The sequence below is a fragment of the Aedes albopictus genome, chromosome 3 (genome assembly GCF_035046485.1).
Source record: "Aedes albopictus strain Foshan chromosome 3, AalbF5, whole genome shotgun sequence".
NCBI lineage: Eukaryota > Metazoa > Arthropoda > Insecta > Diptera > Culicidae > Aedes > Aedes albopictus.
In genome coordinates this window covers 324,207,689-324,227,873 of record NC_085138.1, presented here as the reverse complement: position 1 = coordinate 324,227,873, position 20,185 = coordinate 324,207,689, and the positions used below count along the sequence as shown (strand labels likewise).

At 40.5% G+C, this 20,185-nt stretch overlaps 2 protein-coding genes across 2 annotated transcripts in view; both read right to left on the bottom strand.

Moving 5' to 3' along the window:
- LOC134290827 (uncharacterized) overlaps positions 1 to 14,181 on the bottom strand; it is a 29,764-nt gene extending 15,583 nt beyond the window's left edge. Inside the window, exons 1-2 of the mRNA XM_062858032.1 lie at positions 14,085 to 14,181; positions 1,861 to 5,459 (exon numbers count right to left, since the gene is read on the bottom strand). Coding sequence (XP_062714016.1) covers positions 1,861 to 5,459; positions 14,085 to 14,181 — 3,696 coding nt within the window. The remainder of the gene's footprint in view (positions 1 to 1,860; positions 5,460 to 14,084) is intronic.
- Positions 14,182 to 17,636: 3,455 nt separating this feature from the next.
- Positions 17,637 to 19,956, bottom strand: LOC109406299 (uncharacterized). The gene is made up of 3 exons (XM_029867098.2): positions 19,034 to 19,956; positions 18,780 to 18,971; positions 17,637 to 18,595 (listed from the first exon to the last, which is right to left on the bottom strand). Exons 1-3 carry the CDS (start codon positions 19,245 to 19,247, stop codon positions 17,697 to 17,699), a joined length of 1,305 nt encoding a protein of 434 aa, XP_029722958.2. The 5' UTR covers positions 19,248 to 19,956; the 3' UTR covers positions 17,637 to 17,696.
- Positions 19,957 to 20,185: the final 229 nt, after the last annotated feature.

Genomic DNA, 20,185 nt, shown 5'->3' with positions numbered 1-20,185 from the left:
ACATGAATAGTATGTGCTCTAAATTGTATAAGTCGCTGATGTATGGTGTCTCATCAAAAGTATGAGTCGCACTAATGGAAAACATTTGTTTACCCCCATTGCAAAAATCCATGTCCCGGACACATAGAAGGAATGAAGATTTTTTTCCCAGTGTAAGTCTTCGGTGAAGTTTCTTGATATAATAACGCGCATATTTTGCCAAAATGAGTTTGGTGATTAATTCAAATAAAAGTGAGATCGAAATAGTCATTTTATGCAATGATTTTTTCATTATACAAGCATTATTAAAAAAAAAACATTGCATAAAATGTTGTATGAAACTCGTTGCAAAATTTGATTTTCTAACACGCTTCGTATTTATTCAACTCGACAACCCTGATAAAAAGTATCATAAAAATACGATAAATTTTATTGTTACAACACCATTTTTTCGAAAAATATTCACCATTAAACATATTGTAATTTACACAACACACTCACCATCACCCCTATTGTTCTATACCATTCGGCGAATGGTAAATGGCACTTTTACAATAAAAAATGGTGGTCGTTATGTATCTTAACCATAAAATTTTGAGAAAATTTTCATACACTTTTTCGCGAAAAACAATAGAATGTATTGTGTTTTTATGAGACATTTTTAGGGCAATTTTCAAAAGATAACAATATATCTTAATGTTTTTTCATTGTTCTTACAATACAAATACAATTAATTGAATGGCGCCAAATGAATCGTTGTTACAATAAAAATACAATAATATTTGTTGTTATTTGTAAGCAGTTTTCGCTTTTGAAAATCCATAGAATTTATATTTCCCGCTAACATTTATATCCAGCATTTACGAGCACTAACGTCCGCTAGAATGATATGCACATTTTATGATAAGAATCAAACACTCTGATGTCTGTCTGGTATGTATTGCTTGGCAGCTGTTGATAAGATCTATCTTCAGTCTTTTCAAATAACTGCCAAATATCACAAGTCAGACCTCAGGTCGTATGATCCATACCATAAATCGTTCACAATTCATGTGGCCATTAGTATCTGTAAATGCTGGAGAAAAATGTTACCGAGAAATATGAATTCTTTGGTTTTTCAAAGGCGAAATCTGTTTACATAACAACAAATATTATTGCATGTTTATTTTAACATCGGTTCAATTGACCCCATTAAACTAATTGTATTTGTATTGTTATCAATGGCAGTTTACTATTTACTAGATTCCTTTAATTTATTGGAAAACATCAGAAAGATCATTGTTCATCTTTTTCTTGTCTTAACATCCTCACTTGGCTAAACCTGCTTTTCAGCTAGTTTTCTATAAGTACTTCCTCAGTTATTCATTGAGAGCTTCCTCTGCCAACACGGCTTGACGTCTGTCAGTTTTAGCGAAAAACATTCGATAACCGAAACATCTACTGTACTCAAATTTAAAACGAAAACTATAAAAAATATGTCTAGTGATTTTGTATTTGATTATACAAACATGATCCAAGCAACAATAATAATTATTGTTATTCATTTGTTACAAATTGTTTTTAAGTGTAATTGAGAAATAAACTCTTTTTTAATAAAAAGTCCATGAGAACTTTGCAGGCACTTTTGCAACTATTTAAAAACAACTTAAATTAATTTTTACTGATAGTAACTTTAAATTATTATAGAACTATTGAAAAACAATCGAATCAATCAGTCACTAATAAAGCTAATGTTCACTTATTGTACGAACTATATGGGCTTGATTTCTATTGTAAAAAGTAACAATATATCTACTATGTGTTTTATTGTGAACAATAAAACCAGTCATTTGTTAATAATATTTACCATGTAAAGAATGGTAATTTTTTATCCGGGCGCGCCAACTCCCACTGAGCCGGTGGGACATTGTCATTCTTGACTAGCACCAGCTGATCCTTCTCCACGTTGGCCTCGGTGGTACGCCACTTGCTCCGAGGTTGCAGGCTGGACACATATTCATCGCGCCAACGTTTCCAGATTTCGGTCGTGTGCTTATGCAGAAGTTGCCATTTATCCAAACGATTCATAGGAATGTGTCGAACATCTGGCTCCGGGATGAGGTTGATTGGCTGTCCGACCAGGAAATGTCCTGGGGTCAACGCTTCGTAGCTGTCTGGGTTCGTTGAAAGTGGGCAAAGTGGTCGCGAGTTAAGGCATGCTTCCACCTGCGCCAAAACCGTTGAGAAATCTTCGTACGTTGCTGCTTCGGAGCCCAAGACTGCGACCAGATGCTTCTTGGCGCTCTTCACCGCCGCCTCCCAAATGCCGCCGCGATGAGGCGCTGAAGGCGGGTTGAACATCCACTTTATTCCCAAGTTGGAGAGAAATCGTCCTGCTGCTTCGTTGTGAGTCTGTCTTGCACCTTGAATTTCCTTCAACCAGTTGTCCGTACCAACAAAGTTTGTACCGCAGTCGGACCATATCTCGTTCGGATGAGATCGCCTGGAGATAAACCGCTTCAGTGCACAGATGAAGGTGTTCGTCGAGAGGTCACTGGCAACCTCCAAGTGCACAGCCTTTGTGGCCATGCACACAAATACTACGATGTAGCCCTTGGTGGTTTTCACCCCGCGGACGCAGGATGCATGTACCTTCAGTGGACCGGCATAGTCCACGCCGACGTGTGTGAAAGCTCGAGTACTAGTCACCCGAGGCACAGGCAGGCTACCCATGAGCTGTGACGCTGTCTTCCCTTTGAGTCGCACGCAACGAGTACATCCTTGAGCTGTAAGACGGACAGCGGTCTGCAGTCCTACCACCCAGAACTGTTGATTGACTGTCACTGCTAGTAGACTGGGTCCCGCATGGAGATTTCGCAGATGAATGTCTCGCAGAAGTAACTCGGTCACTTTGTGGTTGGCTGGGAGAATGACCGGGTGTTTGACGTCGTATGGGTACGCGGAATTTTGCAAGCGTCCACCCACACGCATCGTTCCTTGGCTGTCGAGAAAAGGATGAAGGGCAGATAATTTATGTTTCGGTGGCAACTCGTTACCCTTCTGCAACAGTTCCAGTTCCGGCTTGTATGCGGCGTACTGTGCAGCTCTGGCCAGCTGCATCTTGGCATCGTAGATTTCGTTCGGTGAAAGGCCAAGATTGAGATTCTCGTTGTCCGCCTTGAGTGCCAACAAGAATCGATTGACGTACGCTAGGGTGCGCACGATGAGCGTGTAGTTCGAACGCCGCTCCAATAGGCTTGTCTCGATGTCGTAGTTCGTTCTGATGATCGGTATCGCAGTGTGAAGTACCTTCAACCGACGTAACTCCAGTAACTCTTCGTCGTCGACCTGCTCGACAGGGACTCGCTTCCAGTGTTCGGTTTCCGACTTCAATTCGTCCGGTCCACACCACCAGAGGGGGTGCGTTACCAGCTCGCCAGGTGTGAGACCGCGTGAAGCACAGTCTGCTGGGTTGTCCTCGCTTCGAACGTGATTCCAGCGATCACGTGGCAGCACTTCCAAGATTGCCGACGTACGATTGGCCACGTACGTTTTCCATTTGCGGGGATGAGCGGATAACCATTGGAGAACGATGCTGCTGTCTGTGTATGCCCAAGGCTCCACCTCCAGATGGCTGAACGCCTGCATTACCGATTCCATCAGCGTTGATAGTAGAGCTGCTGCGTTGAGCTCTAACCTCGGTAGGGACACTTGTTTGATTGGAGCCACCCTTGTCTTGGCGGCCAGAAGATTCACAACTATGTCTCCTGAATCATTCCGCCCTCTAGCATACACCACCGCTGCGTACGCCAGTTCGGAGGCGTCCGAAAAACCATGCAACTCGATTTTGCCGTTGTAGTTGGGTGCGAATCGAGGAAGGTGTACCTGTTCCACTTGCTGAAGTGTTTCCTTGACCTCAATCCACGCCGATTCGACTGCCGGAGGTAGTGGATCGTCCCACGAGAGTTCGCTGAGCCACAGCTGCTGGAATATAATCTTTACCTTCACAGTCACTGGCGCCAGCCAGCCAAACGGATCAAACAACTTGCAGGAGTCCGAAAGTAGCTGTCGCTTGGTGTTCACGCTGTTTACATTGAGGCTGACCTTGAACGAAAAAGTGTCTTCTTTGGGCAGCCACCGAATGCCGAGTGCCTTGACTGCATTTGGCTGCTCTGCTAGCTTGACATCCACCGGTTCCTGTTCGTCCTGAGCTGCATCCTGTAGTAACTCCGGGCAGTTCGTGGTCCATTTCCGCAGGTGGAAACCAGCGGACTCCAAAATCTCCACCACTTGTTGCTTCAGGTCCCTTGCTTTCTGCACATCCTTAGCGCCTGACAGAAAATCGTCGACGTACGTATCGAGTTCAATCCTCAGGGCTGCTTCCGGATACACTTCCTTGTACTCCCGGCCGGATTGCTTCATGGCTTCAATCGCTAGGTACGGGGCGCACTTGGTCCCATACGTCACAGTGCACAACCGATAGTGTTGGATTGGTTGATCCTCCTGCTCACGGAACACGATCCTCTGGAAATCACGATCCGCTGGGTGTACCACCACCTGGCGATACATTTTTTCCACGTCTGCCGAAAACGCTACCTGGTGGGTTCGGAAACGTAGAAATACCGAGAACAGATCCTGGTTGACGTTGGGTCCCGCCAGGAGTCTATCATTGAGGGACGCGCCGCTTGACGACGCGCACGAGGCGTCGAAGACCACCCTCAATTTGGTCGTCGTGCTGTCGGCCTTGACCACGGCATGGTGTGGAAGATAGAAACACTTGCTAGTCTCCACCTCCACCTCGTTTGCTGGCACCACCTCCATGTGTCCTAGTGCCAGATACTCGCTGAGGAACTCCGTGTACTGTTTGTGGAATTCCTTGTCCTGTCGAAAACGCCTTTCCATAGATCGCAATCGCTTGATGGCCGGAGTGAGAGATTCACCCAGCGCTGGCTTCGAATCGTCGAACGGTAATCGTACGATGAAGCGCCCGTTTCCGTCTCGTGTGAGAGTCGACCTGAAGAGCTCGGCGGCTGTCTGTTCAGAAGGAGTAAGCTGCTGCGGCTTCGGAACCTCCTCCTGCTCCCAAAACATTCGCAAGGTACGGTTGACATCGAGCTCTGTGTGCAGATTGACGATGGATGCGTTGGCTTGAATTTTCGACGAGTAGATGGCTTGATTCCCCGACACAATCCACCCAAAGATCGTGTTTTGCGCCACGGGAACACCACCGTTGTCCTTGACTTGCCCTGGCTTCAGAAGAGCAAGAAAGACATCAGATCCCAAGATGATATCGATCGGTCCCGGCGTTTGGTATGCCGGATCCGCAAGGTTCTCTTGTAGCTGGTTGTCAAGCAGGCTTGGATGCACTCTACAGTGCTGTGTCGGAAGTGTCGAAGTGAGCCTTCCCATGACGAAGGCACTTGTCTGCAAAACGATTGCGTTTTCGAAACGGTTGGCGATCACCAGCTTCACCAGTCCACGAGTTGTTCCTGCTGTCTGTCCTGATAAAAAGTATCATAAAAATACGATAAATTTTATTGTTACAACACCATTTTTTCGAAAAATATTCACCATTAAACATATTGTAATTTACACAACACACTCACCATCACCCCTATTGTTCTATACCATTCGGCGAATGGTAAATGGCACTTTTACAATAAAAAATGGTGGTCGTTATGTATCTTAACCATAAAATTTTGAGAAAATTTTCATACACTTTTTCGCGAAAAACAATAGAATGTATTGTGTTTTTATGAGACATTTTTAGGGCAATTTTCAAAAGATAACAATATATCTTAATGTTTTTTCATTGTTCTTACAATACAAATACAACTTATTGAATGGCGCCAAATGAATCGTTGTTACAATAAAAATACAATAATATTTGTTGTTATTTGTAAGCAGTTTTCGCTTTTGAAAATCCATAGAATTTATATTTCCCGCTAACATTTATATCCAGCATTTACGAGCACTAACGTCCGCCAGAATGATATGCTCATTTTATGATAAGAATCAAACACTCTGATGTCTGTCTGGTATGTATTGCTTGGCAGCTGTTGATAAGATCTATCTTCAATCTTTTCAAATAACTGCCAAATATCACAAGTCAGACCTCAGGTCGTATGATCCATACCATAAATCGTTCACAATTCATGTGGCCATTAGTATCTGTAAATGCTGGAGAAAAATGTTACCGAGAAATATGAATTCTTTGGTTTTTCAAAGGCGAAATCTGTTTACATAACAACAAATATTATTGCATGTTTATTTTAACATCGGTTCAATTGACCCCATTAAACTAATTGTATTTGTATTGTTATCAATGGCAGTTTACTATTTACTAGATTCCTTTAATTTATTGGAAAACATCAGAAAGATCATTGTTCATCTTTTTCTTGTCTTAACATCCTCACTTGGCTAAACCTGCTTTTCAGCTAGTTTTCTATAAGTACTTCCTCAGTTATTCATTGAGAGCTTCCTCTGCCAACACGGCTTGACGTCTGTCAGTTTTAGCGAATAACATTCGATAACCGAAACATCTACTGTACTCAAATTTAAAACGAAAACTATAAAAAATATGTCTAGTGATTTTGTATTTGATTATACAAACATGATCCAAGCAACAATAATAATTATTGTTATTCATTTGTTACAAATTGTTTTTAAGTGTAATTGAGAAATAAACTCTTTTTTAATAAAAAGTCCATGAGAACTTTGCAGGCACTTTTGCAACTATTTAAAAACAACTTAAATTATTTTTTACTGATAGTAACTTTAAATTATTATAGAACTATTGAAAAACAATCGAATCAATCAGTCACTAATAAAGCTAATGTTCACTTATTGTACGAACTATATGGGCTTAATTTCTATTGTAAAAAGTAACAATATATCTACTATGTGTTTTATTGTGAACAATAAAACCAGTCATTTGTTAATAATATTTACCATGTAAAGAATGGTAATTTTTTATCCGGGAAGCCTCGTTGGATAAATGCACGACTCGTGCTGAAAAAATAAACTTTTTGCAACTCGTTACATGAATAACTATTTTGCAAAAATCAAAATTAGATAATGATATTTAATGAAACTCATCATATACAGGGTGTTTGGTTCCGGATTTTGGATATTTTCAGGGCTGATAGGTCTTGATGAGAGATGAAAAAGTTCCCATGGAACATAGGGTCGGAAATCACTGCTAAGTGAGTTATTCACATTTTAAGTTTTTAATTTTTGGTTATCTTTGAAGTCCCATATCTACTAAACTATCAATCGTACAAACTTTATCAGCGCACGAATTGAAAGCTTATTACTTCTACTTTCTTAGTCTCTTGGACGTAAACTTTGTAAAAATAGTCTAAAAGGCCTTAAATTGAAAAATAATCCAAAATTGGTCGAAAAAATCGACTCTTTTTTGGACATTTTTGATGATTTAAATATGAAAATAAAGCTTTTGTTAAAAAAGTTCTTCCACAAAACATGCACGAACTTGTTCCCTAAAAATGTTTCTTTGACACCAAAACTCTATCTTTTGTAGTTAAGCCAAAAAATGTTTTTGAAAATAACGTTCCAAATTGCATTAACTTCATGCCAAAACAATGGTCATCACCCTATCCGTCGTGCGTTCGTGTGCTGTTGCTCCACGGCATGAGGACGACTACTGCTGCTGGCTTGGCTGCTGGTGATGTCATCGCATACAGAAAACGAGTTCGCTCTTTGTCGCGTCACATCTCCGCCTGTGGAATCATTCGAGGCGGAGTTTGGATTTGCGCATACTAAGTGCGACGTGCAGTTAACTTGTTTTTCGACGGAGCGAAAGGAAAGCGCCGACGAAAGTGTATTTACAAGAGCAACCATTTAAATCCTTCGCACTCGTAGCTCTGCTGCGGTGCTGTTCAGATGGGGGGGTCTGTGCGTGCGGCAATTTAGAGCATGCACTTATTTGATGCATTTCATTTTTTTTTTGTATGATGTGCAAGGATAATGAGTCTTCTTATTTCTTGCATAACATTCCCACTGGGACAGAGCCTGTTTCTCAGCTCAGTTGTAAAACATACAGCAATTAATTCCTTTGGAACCAATCATGGGGGATCCTTGGGAAATGAATCTAATCAACAAGTTGGACATTTTAGGAGAAGTTGGGGATTCTTAAGGGACATTGGGGATTTTTAGGCGATATTGGGGAGGGGAAAAGGGAACTTAGGAATCATGGCGATTCTTAAGAAATGATACCTTTGGGGAATCTAATCAACAAGTTGGATATTTTAGGAGAAGTTGGGGATTCTTAAGGAACATTGGGGATTTTTAGGAGATATTGGGCATTTTTAAGGAACCTTGAGGATTTTTAAGGAACATTGGGGATTTTTAGGAGATATTGGGAAGGGGAAAAGGGAACTTAAGAATCATGGCGGTCCTTGGGAAATGATACCTTTGGGGAATCTAATCAACAAGTTGGACATTTTAGGAGATATTGGCGATTTTCAAGGAACATTGGGGATTTTAAGAGATATTGGGGCGGGTAAAGGGAACTTAGGAATCATGGGGGTTCTTGAGAAATGATACCTTTGGGGAATCTATTGGACAAGTAGGACATTTTAGGAGAAGTTGGGGGTTCTTAAGGAACATTGAGGATTTTTAGGAGATATTGGGGAGGGGAAAAGGGAACTTAGGAATCATGGGGGTCCTTGGGAAATGATACCTTTGGGAAATCTAATCAACAAGTTCAATATTTTAGGAGAAATTGGGGATTCTTAAGGAACATTGGGGAGTTTTAGGGGATATTGGGCATTTTTAAGGAACCTTGAGGATTTTTAAGGAACATTGGGGATTTTTAGGAGATATTGGGAAGGGGAAAAGGGAACTTAGGAATCATAGCGGTCCTTGAGAAATGATACCTTTGGGGAATCTAATCAACAAGTTGGACATTTTAGAAGATATTGAGGATTTTTAAGGAACATTGGGGATTTTTACGAGATATTGGGGCGGATAAAGAAAACTTAGGAATCATGGGGGTCCTTGGGAAATGATACCTTTGGGGAATCTAATCAACAAGTTGGATATTTTAGGAGAAGTTGGGGATTCTTAAGGGACATAAGGGATTTTTTGGAGATATTGGGGATTTTTAAGGAACATTGGGGATTTTTAGGCGATATTGGGGAGGTTAAAGGGAACTTAGGAATCATGGAGGTCCTTGGGAAATGATACCTTTGGGGAATCTAATCAACAAGTTGGACATTTTAGGAGAAGTTGGAGATTCTTAAAGGACATTGGGGATTTTTAGGAGATATTGGGGCGGGTAAAGGGAACTTAGGAATCATGGGGGTTCTTGAGAAATGATACCTTTGGGGAATCTATTGGACAAGGAGGACACTTTAGGAGAAGTTGGGGGTTCTTAAGGAACATTGGGGATTTTTAGAGGAGATATTGGGGATTTATAAGGAACATTCGGGATTTTTAAGGAACATTGGGGAATTTTAGGAGATATTGGGGCGGGTAAAGGAAACTTAGGAATCATGGGGGTCCTTGAGAAATGATACCTTTGGGGAATCTAATCAACAAGTTGGACATTTTAGGAGAAGTTGGGGTTTCTTAAAGGATATTGGGGATTTTTAGGCGATATTGGGGAGGGTAAAGGGAACTTAGGAATCATGGGGGTCCTTGGGAAATGATACCTTTGGGGAATCTTATCAACAAGTTGGACATTTTAGGAGATATTGGGGATTTTTAGGAGATATTGGGGCGGGTAAAGGAAACTTAGGAATCATGGGGGTCCTTGAGAAATGATACCTTTGGGGAATCGAATCAACAAGTTGGACATTTTAGGAGAAGTTGGGGTTTCTTAAAGGATATTGTGGATTTTTAGGCGATATTGGGGAGGGTAAAGGGAACTTAGGAATCATGGGGGTCCTTGGAAAATGATACCTTTGGGGAACCTAATAAACAAGTTGGATATTTTAGGAGAAGTTGGGGATTCTTAAGGAACATTGGGGATTTTTAGGAGATATTGGGCATTTTTAAGGAACCTTGGGGATTTCTAAGGAACATTGGGGATTTTTAGGAGATATTGGGAAGGGGAAAAGGGAACTTAGGAATCATGACGGTCCTTGAGAAATGATACCTTTGGGGAATCTAATCAACAAGTTGGCCATTTTAGGAGAAGTTGGGGATTCTTAAGGAACATTGGGGATTTTTAGGAGATATTGGGGATTTATAAGGAACATTGGGGATTTTTAAGGAACATTGGGGGATTTTAGGAGATACTGAGAAGGGGAAAAGGGAACTTAGGAATCATGGGGGTCCTTGAGATATGATACCTTTGGGGAATCTAATCGACAAGTCGGACATTTTAGGAGAAGTTGGGGATTCTTAATGGACATTGGGGATTTTTAGGAGATATTGGGGATTTTTAAGGAACATTGGTTATTTTTAGGAGATATTGGGGTGGGTAATGGGAACTTAGGAATCATGGGGGTCCTTGAGAAATGATAACTTTGGGTAATCTAATCATCAAGTTGGATATTTAAGGAGAAGTTGGGGAATCTTAAGGAACTCAAGGTATTTTTAGAAAATATTGGGGAGGGTAAAGGGAACTTAGGAATTATGGGGGTCCTTGGGATATGATACCTTTGGGGAATCTAATCAACAAGTTGGACATTTTAGGAGATTTTGGGGATTTTTAAGGAACGTTGGGGATTTTGAGGAGATATTGGGGAGGTTAAAGGGAATTTAGGAATCATGGGGGTCCTTGGGAAATGATACCTTTGGGGAATCTTATTAACAAGTTGGACATTTTAGGAGAAGTTGGGGATTCTCAAGGAACATTGGGGTTTTTTAGGAGATTTTGGGGATTTTTAAGGAACATTGAAGATTTTTAAGGAACATTGGGGATTTTTAGGAGATATTGGAGATTTTTAAGAAACTTTGGGGATTTTCAGGAGATATTGAAGATTATTCATGACGTTGGGGATTTTTAGGAGATATAGGGAACTTTATAAGGAGCGTTAGGAATTGTAGGAGATATTTGGGAGGGTAATCGGAACGTAGGAATCATGGGGGTCCTTGGGAAATGATACCTTTGGGATTCGTTAGGTTTAGTTGGACATTTTTGGAGAAGCTGGGGATGCTTCAAGAACATTGGAAATTTTGAGGAGATATTGGAGATTTTTAATGAATGTTGGAACTTTTTAGAAGATATAGGAGATTTTTTAAGGAGTTTTGGGGCTTTTGAGAAGACATTGGAGATTTTTTAAGGAACGATTGGGATTTAAGGAGATATTGGGGAGGGTAAGGCGAACTTAGGAATTATGAGGGTCTGCATGGGAAATGATACCTTTGGGGAACCCAAGCAACAAGTTTGTAACCTAAATGTTTTTCTCCGTTTCCAAGTTTCTATATTTTGTGTGTACTCAAAGCACTTCTTAGCGACGGTAAGCCACCTTGGGTTGAAACCGTTAACTTCGAAATATTTCGGCATGAGAAGCTTTGATTGATATCGCGTTTCGAGTAATGTAAATAAAATAGCCTACATTAAGGCGAATGAACCAAATAAATTCAAAAACGGTAAGTGATGGAAATTTCCATATAGGAAAATTCCCTGATGCGTAGATTAAAAAACCAGTGGAAAATTACTCTCTACGACTGATTTTAAAAGAACACAAAGGCACTATAGAAAAAGGTAGTTACTGCGAGTTAATAAATAGCTCGATCCAACTCGTCGCGGGATCAATTTATCTTTTCTGGTGGAATGTTAAAGACAACCGAGTTTTTGAAAAAAGTTGGAAAAATAATTAAAGTTGGTTCTAAATTCGAAGTAAGTGCGCGGATTTTATGTAATAGTTCCAAATAATTTGAAGTTATTTTTAACTTTTAGTAAATTTAGTGAGTTGGTTAGCAAAATCGTTGAGAAAGCCTGAAATTTGTGAAAGTTAAGGATTAGAATCAGGTAAGCTGGTGAGCCATTTGACCCAAAAGCGAGTGAGAAATAATTGTGACCACGTTAAGGTGAAGTTATGATGAAGCCAGCATTCAAACATTTAATAGTATTGGTGAAATCATCATTTCTCCATACAGTAATGGTATTTGTGTGCGGAGAGAAATGCTACAATTACTCTTGCAAAACAGATATGTCAAAGTTTGTTTTGATTTGCAAATGGATCTATTCATCTACCAGACTGGTACTGACTTATCTTATGCATATCTAAGTTCAACAATGTGGTCAGCACTCAAACACTTATAGTTCTAATAATTGGAAAAGGAAAATTTTAGAAGCATGCGTCTTCTTCTTCTTCTTCTTCTTTATGGCTCTACGTCCCCACTGGGACTTGGCCTGCCTCGCTTCAACTTAGTGTTCTTAGAGCACTTCCACAGTTATTAATTGAAGGGCTTTCTTTGCCTGCCATTATTGCATGAATTTGTATATTGTGAGGCAAGTACAATGATACGCTATGCCCAGGGAGTCGAGAAAATTTTCCCGACCGGAACGGGAATCGAACCCGCCGTCTCCGGATTGGCGATCCATAGCCTTAACCACTAGGCTAACTGGAGACCCAAGCATGCGTGTATAATGTTATTTACGTAATTTATATACTCAAGTTCTTAGCATAGTGTGAGACTTGTACGATCTCTGAAAGGTAGCACTCCCATACAGATGAAGTTGCGGGGGACTTCTCTAGGGAGCTGTATGACAAAACACTAGGCAGGCAATACGACGTTTGCCGGGACAGCTCGTTATTAATAAATCATTTATACCAAAACCCTCTCCCCTCAGGCTTCATACGCTCGTTTTTATCAGTGTGCTATTATAATATAAGATTGGATTGATGAACTAGAAAGATTTAGTTACATAACAATGGTTCATTTATTGCAATAAAAAATGACGGAGAGCACATAACCATCAGTTCCTAACTGACATATTCTTTTGGAACACTTTTTTTGCAAAATAGTTTTCGAAAAAATTCTTGAGCTTTTCTTGAATGTTCTTTTGATAAAAGCTTTCGTTGTAATCAATTTTGCTAAGAAGATAATCTGTATGGTTATTGGAATTCACAAACAGCATTATGCACCTCTGGACGTTACAAGTATGCATAGCTGATTGTGCCTCAATCATTGCGTTTTTATCAAGTTTTATCTCTCCTTCAACTAATTTGCATCCCTGTGTATTGCCGGACTTGGAAGCAACCTCTCGAATCGTTACTTTGCATTCTTTTTTCCTCAACAAAAGGATTACTGATCCATCCTCGGATACTGCTGCAAGAAGAGGAAAAAAGAAATAAAACCAAAACTATGAAATATTTGCACAGAATTACCATCTGGCACGCAAGCAAGATAACTGTGACAAGAGTCAATGAACATTTTTGTTCCACCCATTTTTAATCCGTGTTCATCCTTCAGCAACCGCAGAGTAAGCCCAACAATCGAGCGATTACTTTTCAAGGAATTCCAGATAGTTGTGTTTTGAAGCAATGTTTCGCATTTTTTAACTTTCGTGGAATCTCTTGAGCTTATTATTTCCGGAACGTATTTGCTTAGTATCCGGCCTTGGCAGTATGCTTCCATTTGAGTGATGGACAAGTCTTTCTCCAAGAGTTGTTTCGAGCATTCTGATACCTGAAAGTAATATTTCTTATTAGATCTCTTTATTATTTGGACTGATTATTAAAATTTCATCTACTATCTAGGGGCAAGACAGATCTAACGAGAGCAAATCTGTGTTCGAGGTGTTGTTCAGAATTCCTCACAGTTCATCAGACTTTCTCCCGTTTATGCCAAAGTGTGATCTGGCACCAATGTCAAACTGCAAAGTGTTACATGGACAATACTCTTTGTGGCGTACTATTGTTGATAATGTTATGTATATGATGTTCTACAAACTACTTGTGTTTGTACTATTTTGTGTTTTCAACAAATACTTACCAGATATTTTGCTTCCATTTCCGAAACGTTGAATACTGATTGAGCTTCTTCCATTGCACATACCGCGTCTTCACCATAATCTAGTTCAATTTCGTCATAACTCGTTGTTTTGCGCCTGGAGAAGCCTGGTCGTTGTTGAATTTTCTTCGTATGTAGAGAGGCGTTTGTTTTCTCGCGAATCATCTTTTTCATATAAAATCCCGGGCACTCACCGGTATACATTTCCATATACTTGTCGTGCCAGGAGAAGTCCTCATTATGTTGTAGAACAGTGATATAAACTCTACGCTGATACGAGCCACGGCTCATAGTGTCAACACGCTTACCGACATTGTATTTGCTGAGCCGACAATAGAGATTTTCCACCCTAAAATTGAAAAAAAAGTATTTTTTTTTCTAGGCACTGACGTGCTGCTTTTCAATTTGCTTACAGATTGCTAGTTTTGTTCTCACAAAGAAATTCAGCCTTTGCAGCAACTTTCTCAACAGCTACCAAGACTTTATTCCATATCCCTAGCTGCTGAAGATCATCCACAATACTTGTTCGGGCACACGTTTCAGATCCTGTTTCATCTGGCATTTTGTGGACACAAAAATATGAGCGACAATCGTCATGAACTCCGAAGGCATGATAAGGAGCGTTACGAATGTCGTGACGCAAACCCTCTACATCGCTGCCATCAGTCTGATCGGCACAATGTTTTATTGCGGCACGTATGCCTCTCGTTGTTCGTTCAATCGATTTTTTAAAAACGTCCTGGTGTTGTTTAGGGCACTTAATCTAAATAATCATTATAAAAAAATAATTAAAAGAGCAACTATTTCGTTCTGATACTTGTCCAAATCTCCCATAAGGTTTAGCATTAAGGACAAACGTCTTGAAATCCAGTTTCAACATTGCATCCGAACTTTAGACGCACAAATCTCAAGAAGCAAGCTTCAAACAACAGTGCATTTTATTGTTTTGTTCTTTCTTACTCGTATAATTGTGGCGGCCATTTTGGGATTCTAACAAGTATGTCCTTAATGCTGGGTTACTTTTTCAAATGGATGTATCAACATGGGAATCTCAGGAATCTCACTAAGTGTTTTTTTTAGAATTGACCGGTTTGACACGACTTACATAATAGAGCTACAGAGAAACAGACGTAACACTTAAAACAAATTTCATTAAAAAACAGCGTCACGAAAACGTAATCGCTCAATGCTAAATGTGCTGTGTTTGGCCGGGCCGCCACTAGATGGCGGTAGTGAGCAAATGTCAAACAGGAGCAAAAACGATACCAGCGCCGCGAGTGGTCAATCGACCTACTACTGAATCTATATATATAAAAATGAGTTTGACTTCCCTTTGAGGCAACAAAAGTCACGAACGGCTGAACCGATCAGGATGACTCTTGCATGGTTAGATTCGTATTCATGGTGGCAGTGTTTATATGTAAAAAAAGTTAGGGAAATGAACTAGAAATGTAAGAAAATAGACAAAATGCTGATTTTTTATGACCTGGGAAGAAAATCAACATGATCGAAATGAAACCAATCTAGGGTGCCATGATGCAATGACGTTAACAATTGTCAAAGCACCACAACTTGGCAAGACAAAGTTTGCCGGGACAGCTAGTACTAAATATTTTGAATTAACCGTTAAAAAGCTGATCGATGGGAAGCGATGAGAGTGTGACGTTTGTTTCTCTGTGATAGAGCCCTATATCTACAAAATACCTCTCTTAATTTCTTTCCACAACTTTTAATGGCGTGGTTGCAGCAAAGCTGCTGGCGTATCTCGTGACCATATTCGCAATTATTTTTTAGTCTTGCCACGGTCGTCGAGTCTCCGTCTGTGACAACAGTAGTAACTTTTACGCCTTGTTTATGAAGCTTTTCGAAACCGTCGATAAGGATCTCCGGTTCCATACCACCAGACGCCCCCTTAAAATTTCGATAGCATTTGTGGGCACGTTGCTTCAAACCTTTTCTATTTCTCCGAACATTCATATCGCAAGCAATGCAGCGCTTGTTTCTGCATCCAACGAAGCAAACTTTTTTCGATCGTGTACCAACGATCGCTGCACATCCTGAAGCTGAATTGTAGCGATGCCCATTACTGCGTTGACCCCACGAGCCATCAAGTGCTGCCGTTATCTCAATCGGTTCCCCATCAATGAGATTCGCGCCTCGATCTCTTGCTTCATCTAGAATCAATTTCCTCTCTTTTTGAATTGCCATCTGTGTTGACGCTTCTAACGCTGCTTCTAAAGTATCGTCCATAGCGTTTTCGTCTTTAATAAATGCCTGTCTGCTTAAGAACGGCATATTCAAAAACGAGAACAGTTCGTAGGCTTGGGTGTATGTACCTCCACTACACAGTATGCCCCAATCTACACATTTTCTCAATCGTTTCTTTTCAGATGGTTTTTCAGAACTACCTTTGTAGATTTTGTTGCAAACATTACACATGAGGAAAACAGAAGAGACCATCGATTGGAAGTCTTCCTGGTATGGACAAAGGATTCCCATACAGTTTTGGGAATGAGACGCTTGAGTTACCAATAGCCATTTCATGAAATAATCAAAATCTACAATCCGTCGCCCCTCCAGAGGCTTCCATTGTGGTATATCAACTTCTGTGAATGAGTCCGTATCTATCGCCTGAAATCTTAAAAAACAAAACACACAAATGAATGGAATAAACGAAATATATATATAATTCTGCAAATAGACAAACTGACATAACAAATCAAGAACAGACTATAGTTGAAAAATAATTGGCTTGGCAAAACTAGTGTCGCTCCCCCTGGTTTTTATGTATTTTACATGATTTAAAGCTATTTCTAATAGCCATTTTATTAATAGTAATTTAACCAAGAATTAGTTAAGATGCACGTTAATAGTTATAGAGAAATTAACAGCAATTAATATTGATAAAATAAAACGAGCAAAACAATGTATGCCGGGTCAGCTAGCGATAAAGTAAAACAGTTGGATATAGTTTGTTATCTCTGTTTGTCTGTGGCAGTATCTTACTCAGCTGACCTTTTAGTAGTAACTTTTCCAACTGGTTTGCTTTTTCTGTACAAACCAAGTCGTAACACATACCCGGAGCGATTTATATACCTACGCTTGGACTTGACATTACCAAGAGTTCGGTAAATTTTCTTCATTTCGTCAATGATGGTAATTTCAGAATCATCCATAACGGCAGTTGAATTCAATAATGAATTTTGAGTTGATGGTTTATCAGGTTTCACAAATGAGCTATTGAAATCCATCCATTTCAAGCAAGCAGCACAGTGACAATCTGTATCAATATCATTGCTTTTCGACTCAACAGTTTCCATAACATTCACACTCTTTTTGAGGTGATCCCCAAAAGATTTCTCATTAGAATGCATATCTGTTCGAGGTAAGTGTAATATTGTTTCTGACTGGAGATGGTGCAGATCTAAATCAATGATATATAAATAAATAAAAATACAAATGAAAACATTACTAATTAATAAATTTGTCAATTATAACAGTAGCACCGAATGCAACGGGATCGAACATTTTATTGACTTCATCCCTGATACACAAACCTTAGGGACCATGCAAAAATTACTACATAGGGTCTTGTACCATTTGGGCAGGTGTACCTATTTTGGGCACTTGCCGCTATAACTAAGTCAATTTCAAACCGATTGATTTGATATTTGTACAGAGTTAGATACTGTACGTACCTAACTCTATACAAAATTTCAAATCAATCGGTTTGAAATTGACTTAGTTATAGCGGCAAGTGCCCAAAATAGGTTCACCTGCCCGAATGGTACAAGACCCTACTTGTATTATCGATACTTCGTCTCTCTCTGCTCTGCTTTTCTAGTCAAAACAATCAAAAACATAAATAACGAAAGTCCTTTAATTTGTTCATTCTTATTGCTATACGTAATTTGTGAATGGTCCATATAGATTTCGTAAATACTAGATTTTAAATATATACCAGCTAATTCTGAAAGATGCGACGTCGTATTACATGCTCCCTTATCCGGAAACGAATGCTCCGTTCGGTGTTCTTCCACACTTGAGAAAATGCTTCTGTCGACTGAATACGGCTGCTCTGTTCGGCAATCTGTTGTACCCGAGGGATTCATTATTCCGGCCGGGAACGGCTGCTTTACATGACCATCTTTTGCTTTCGCGGAACAGCTTTCTTCAGCTGGAAAAGACTGCTCTGATCTGCATTCTGCTGTCCTCGTGGAAACTCGTGTGCAAATACTCCTGCCGAACGGCTTCGCTGCCCCTTCCAAAGCACATAAGGAACTCAATCCGTCTGAAATCAACTTTTCCAATTGGATATCTGCTGCACCCGTAGAACAACTTCCTCCCGCTGAAAGTGGTTGCTCCGCTTGGCAATGAGCTACGCACATGGATCCAACTATTTCGACCGGACACGGCTGCTCGACTTGGCAAAGTTCTGCATTTCGAGATCCTATTCCTTGGACCGGAAGTGGATGTTCTGCTAAGCATGCTGTTGCATTCGTGGAACTTCCTCCATCGGCCGAAAATGGTTGTTCCGCTTCGCTACACGCTGCAAACGAGGGACTCATTCCTTCGGTCGGAGTGTGCGCTCGACAGTTTGCTGCATTCTGCCATTTTTGCTGCTCGCTGCTGAAACCACTTTCCACAGGCATGTTTCGCTCTTCCGAAAATGGTGCATACCTTTCCGGCGGCTCTGTCCACGATTCTGAAATGAAATATTACAATTAGGCTTTATCGCGAAGTATTATTTGCTGTCTGGGGTCTTCCACTCATGACGAAACATATTATGGTATGTACAAACATTGAAAAATCAACGAACGGCCACTAAAATCTCCGAACATATTATGTTTTGTCACTTATGGATAATGACACATTAATAAGATACATACCTTCTGAATGCTCGGTTCCCTCGATTTCCTCAACGAGTAGGTCGAATTCTGATATAAAAGAGTCGTCAACAAAAGCAAATTCCAAAGGAGTCTCCGGGATGGCAGCGGACATCGTATGTGTGTCGTACTCACGCAGCGGGCTTGACGGTGGGTCGTCAACTGAGGGCATCGTTTGAAAGTCTAGGCTCCAATCTAGTATAGAAGAATGTAGGTAAAATTGTGCTCCAAAAACTGTAGGCACTCGAAAAGCTTACCTGTCGATGATTCATCATCTTCCCTGCAGGATATTTGTGCGAGGCTGTTAGGTTGCTGCAGATCAGGCACCGAACCACTTTCTTCCACCGATGGATTCCTGATGCAGTCGGGAACATCTTCAGTCACACGAATGGAAATAAGACTACTTGATCGCGCTTTTTTACGGTTTTCGCGGTCGATAGCCGCCTTTTGCCGTTTCGACGGTCGTGGCATTGCGAGAAAACTGATTGCAATACCCAATCTGAATGTTTACAGTTTTCTGTTTTTGACAGACGTGGCTAGTGGAGCAGTGATGCGGGTGTTTCAGATTTAACGTTTCAACTCAAAGGAAAAGTTAATGAAACTAGGGATTCTCAAATAATGTTTATCGACAACAATGTCAAAGTTGTCACCAATACTAAAGCACATTCTGCTTGCTGGTAGTTACCGTCGCGAATGTTTACAGTTCGAAAAATTAAAATCGGGAGTGAAAATTTTATCGCAGAATATCACGTTTTTCTACGATTTTCCGGTATAAAAAGTGATGTAGGTGAAATTTTGAAGTGTTGCGAAAACGGTGAAAACCTTTATAGGGGTGGGGCTTGGCTGAATCAGTGTTAATAAGGCTGTGAAAATATGTTCCCCAAAGGTGAGGGTAAATAATAAGTGAGATAGAAGAAGAAACAAAAAGTGCATTGAGAAGAGAATTTTGCACGAGAATGTGTTTTAAAATGATTTCTGGCAATGAATTGGCTTCGGATGAATAGAAGAATGTTTGGCGAGCACCAGTTAGTAATTCTATATAACATCAAAAAAGGTAAGGGTAGTAAAACTTGATTATTATTCCTGCGTTCTCATATACGAATCATAAGCAAGGCATAAAAGTAAGAAGAAGAAGAATGTGGGTGCAGGCAGCCATATTCTGGCTTCCTCATATAGTGTCCTTAAACAGCGCTTGCCCATCCAACGTGGGCGGTTTATCTAGGGCTTATCCTAGCTGGATTTTTCCCGAGTGCAGCCAAGACCGGAACCACCTGTGGTACTGCGAGCTTCCGTTTGATAGTCGACCACTTCGCGCTCGAGTGTGGTGAATACGGTGAGCCGAGAAACCCGAACTCGTCGCGCCAAGACGTGTGGTACCGAGCTTCGCAGAACCTGCTCGAATCTCCACC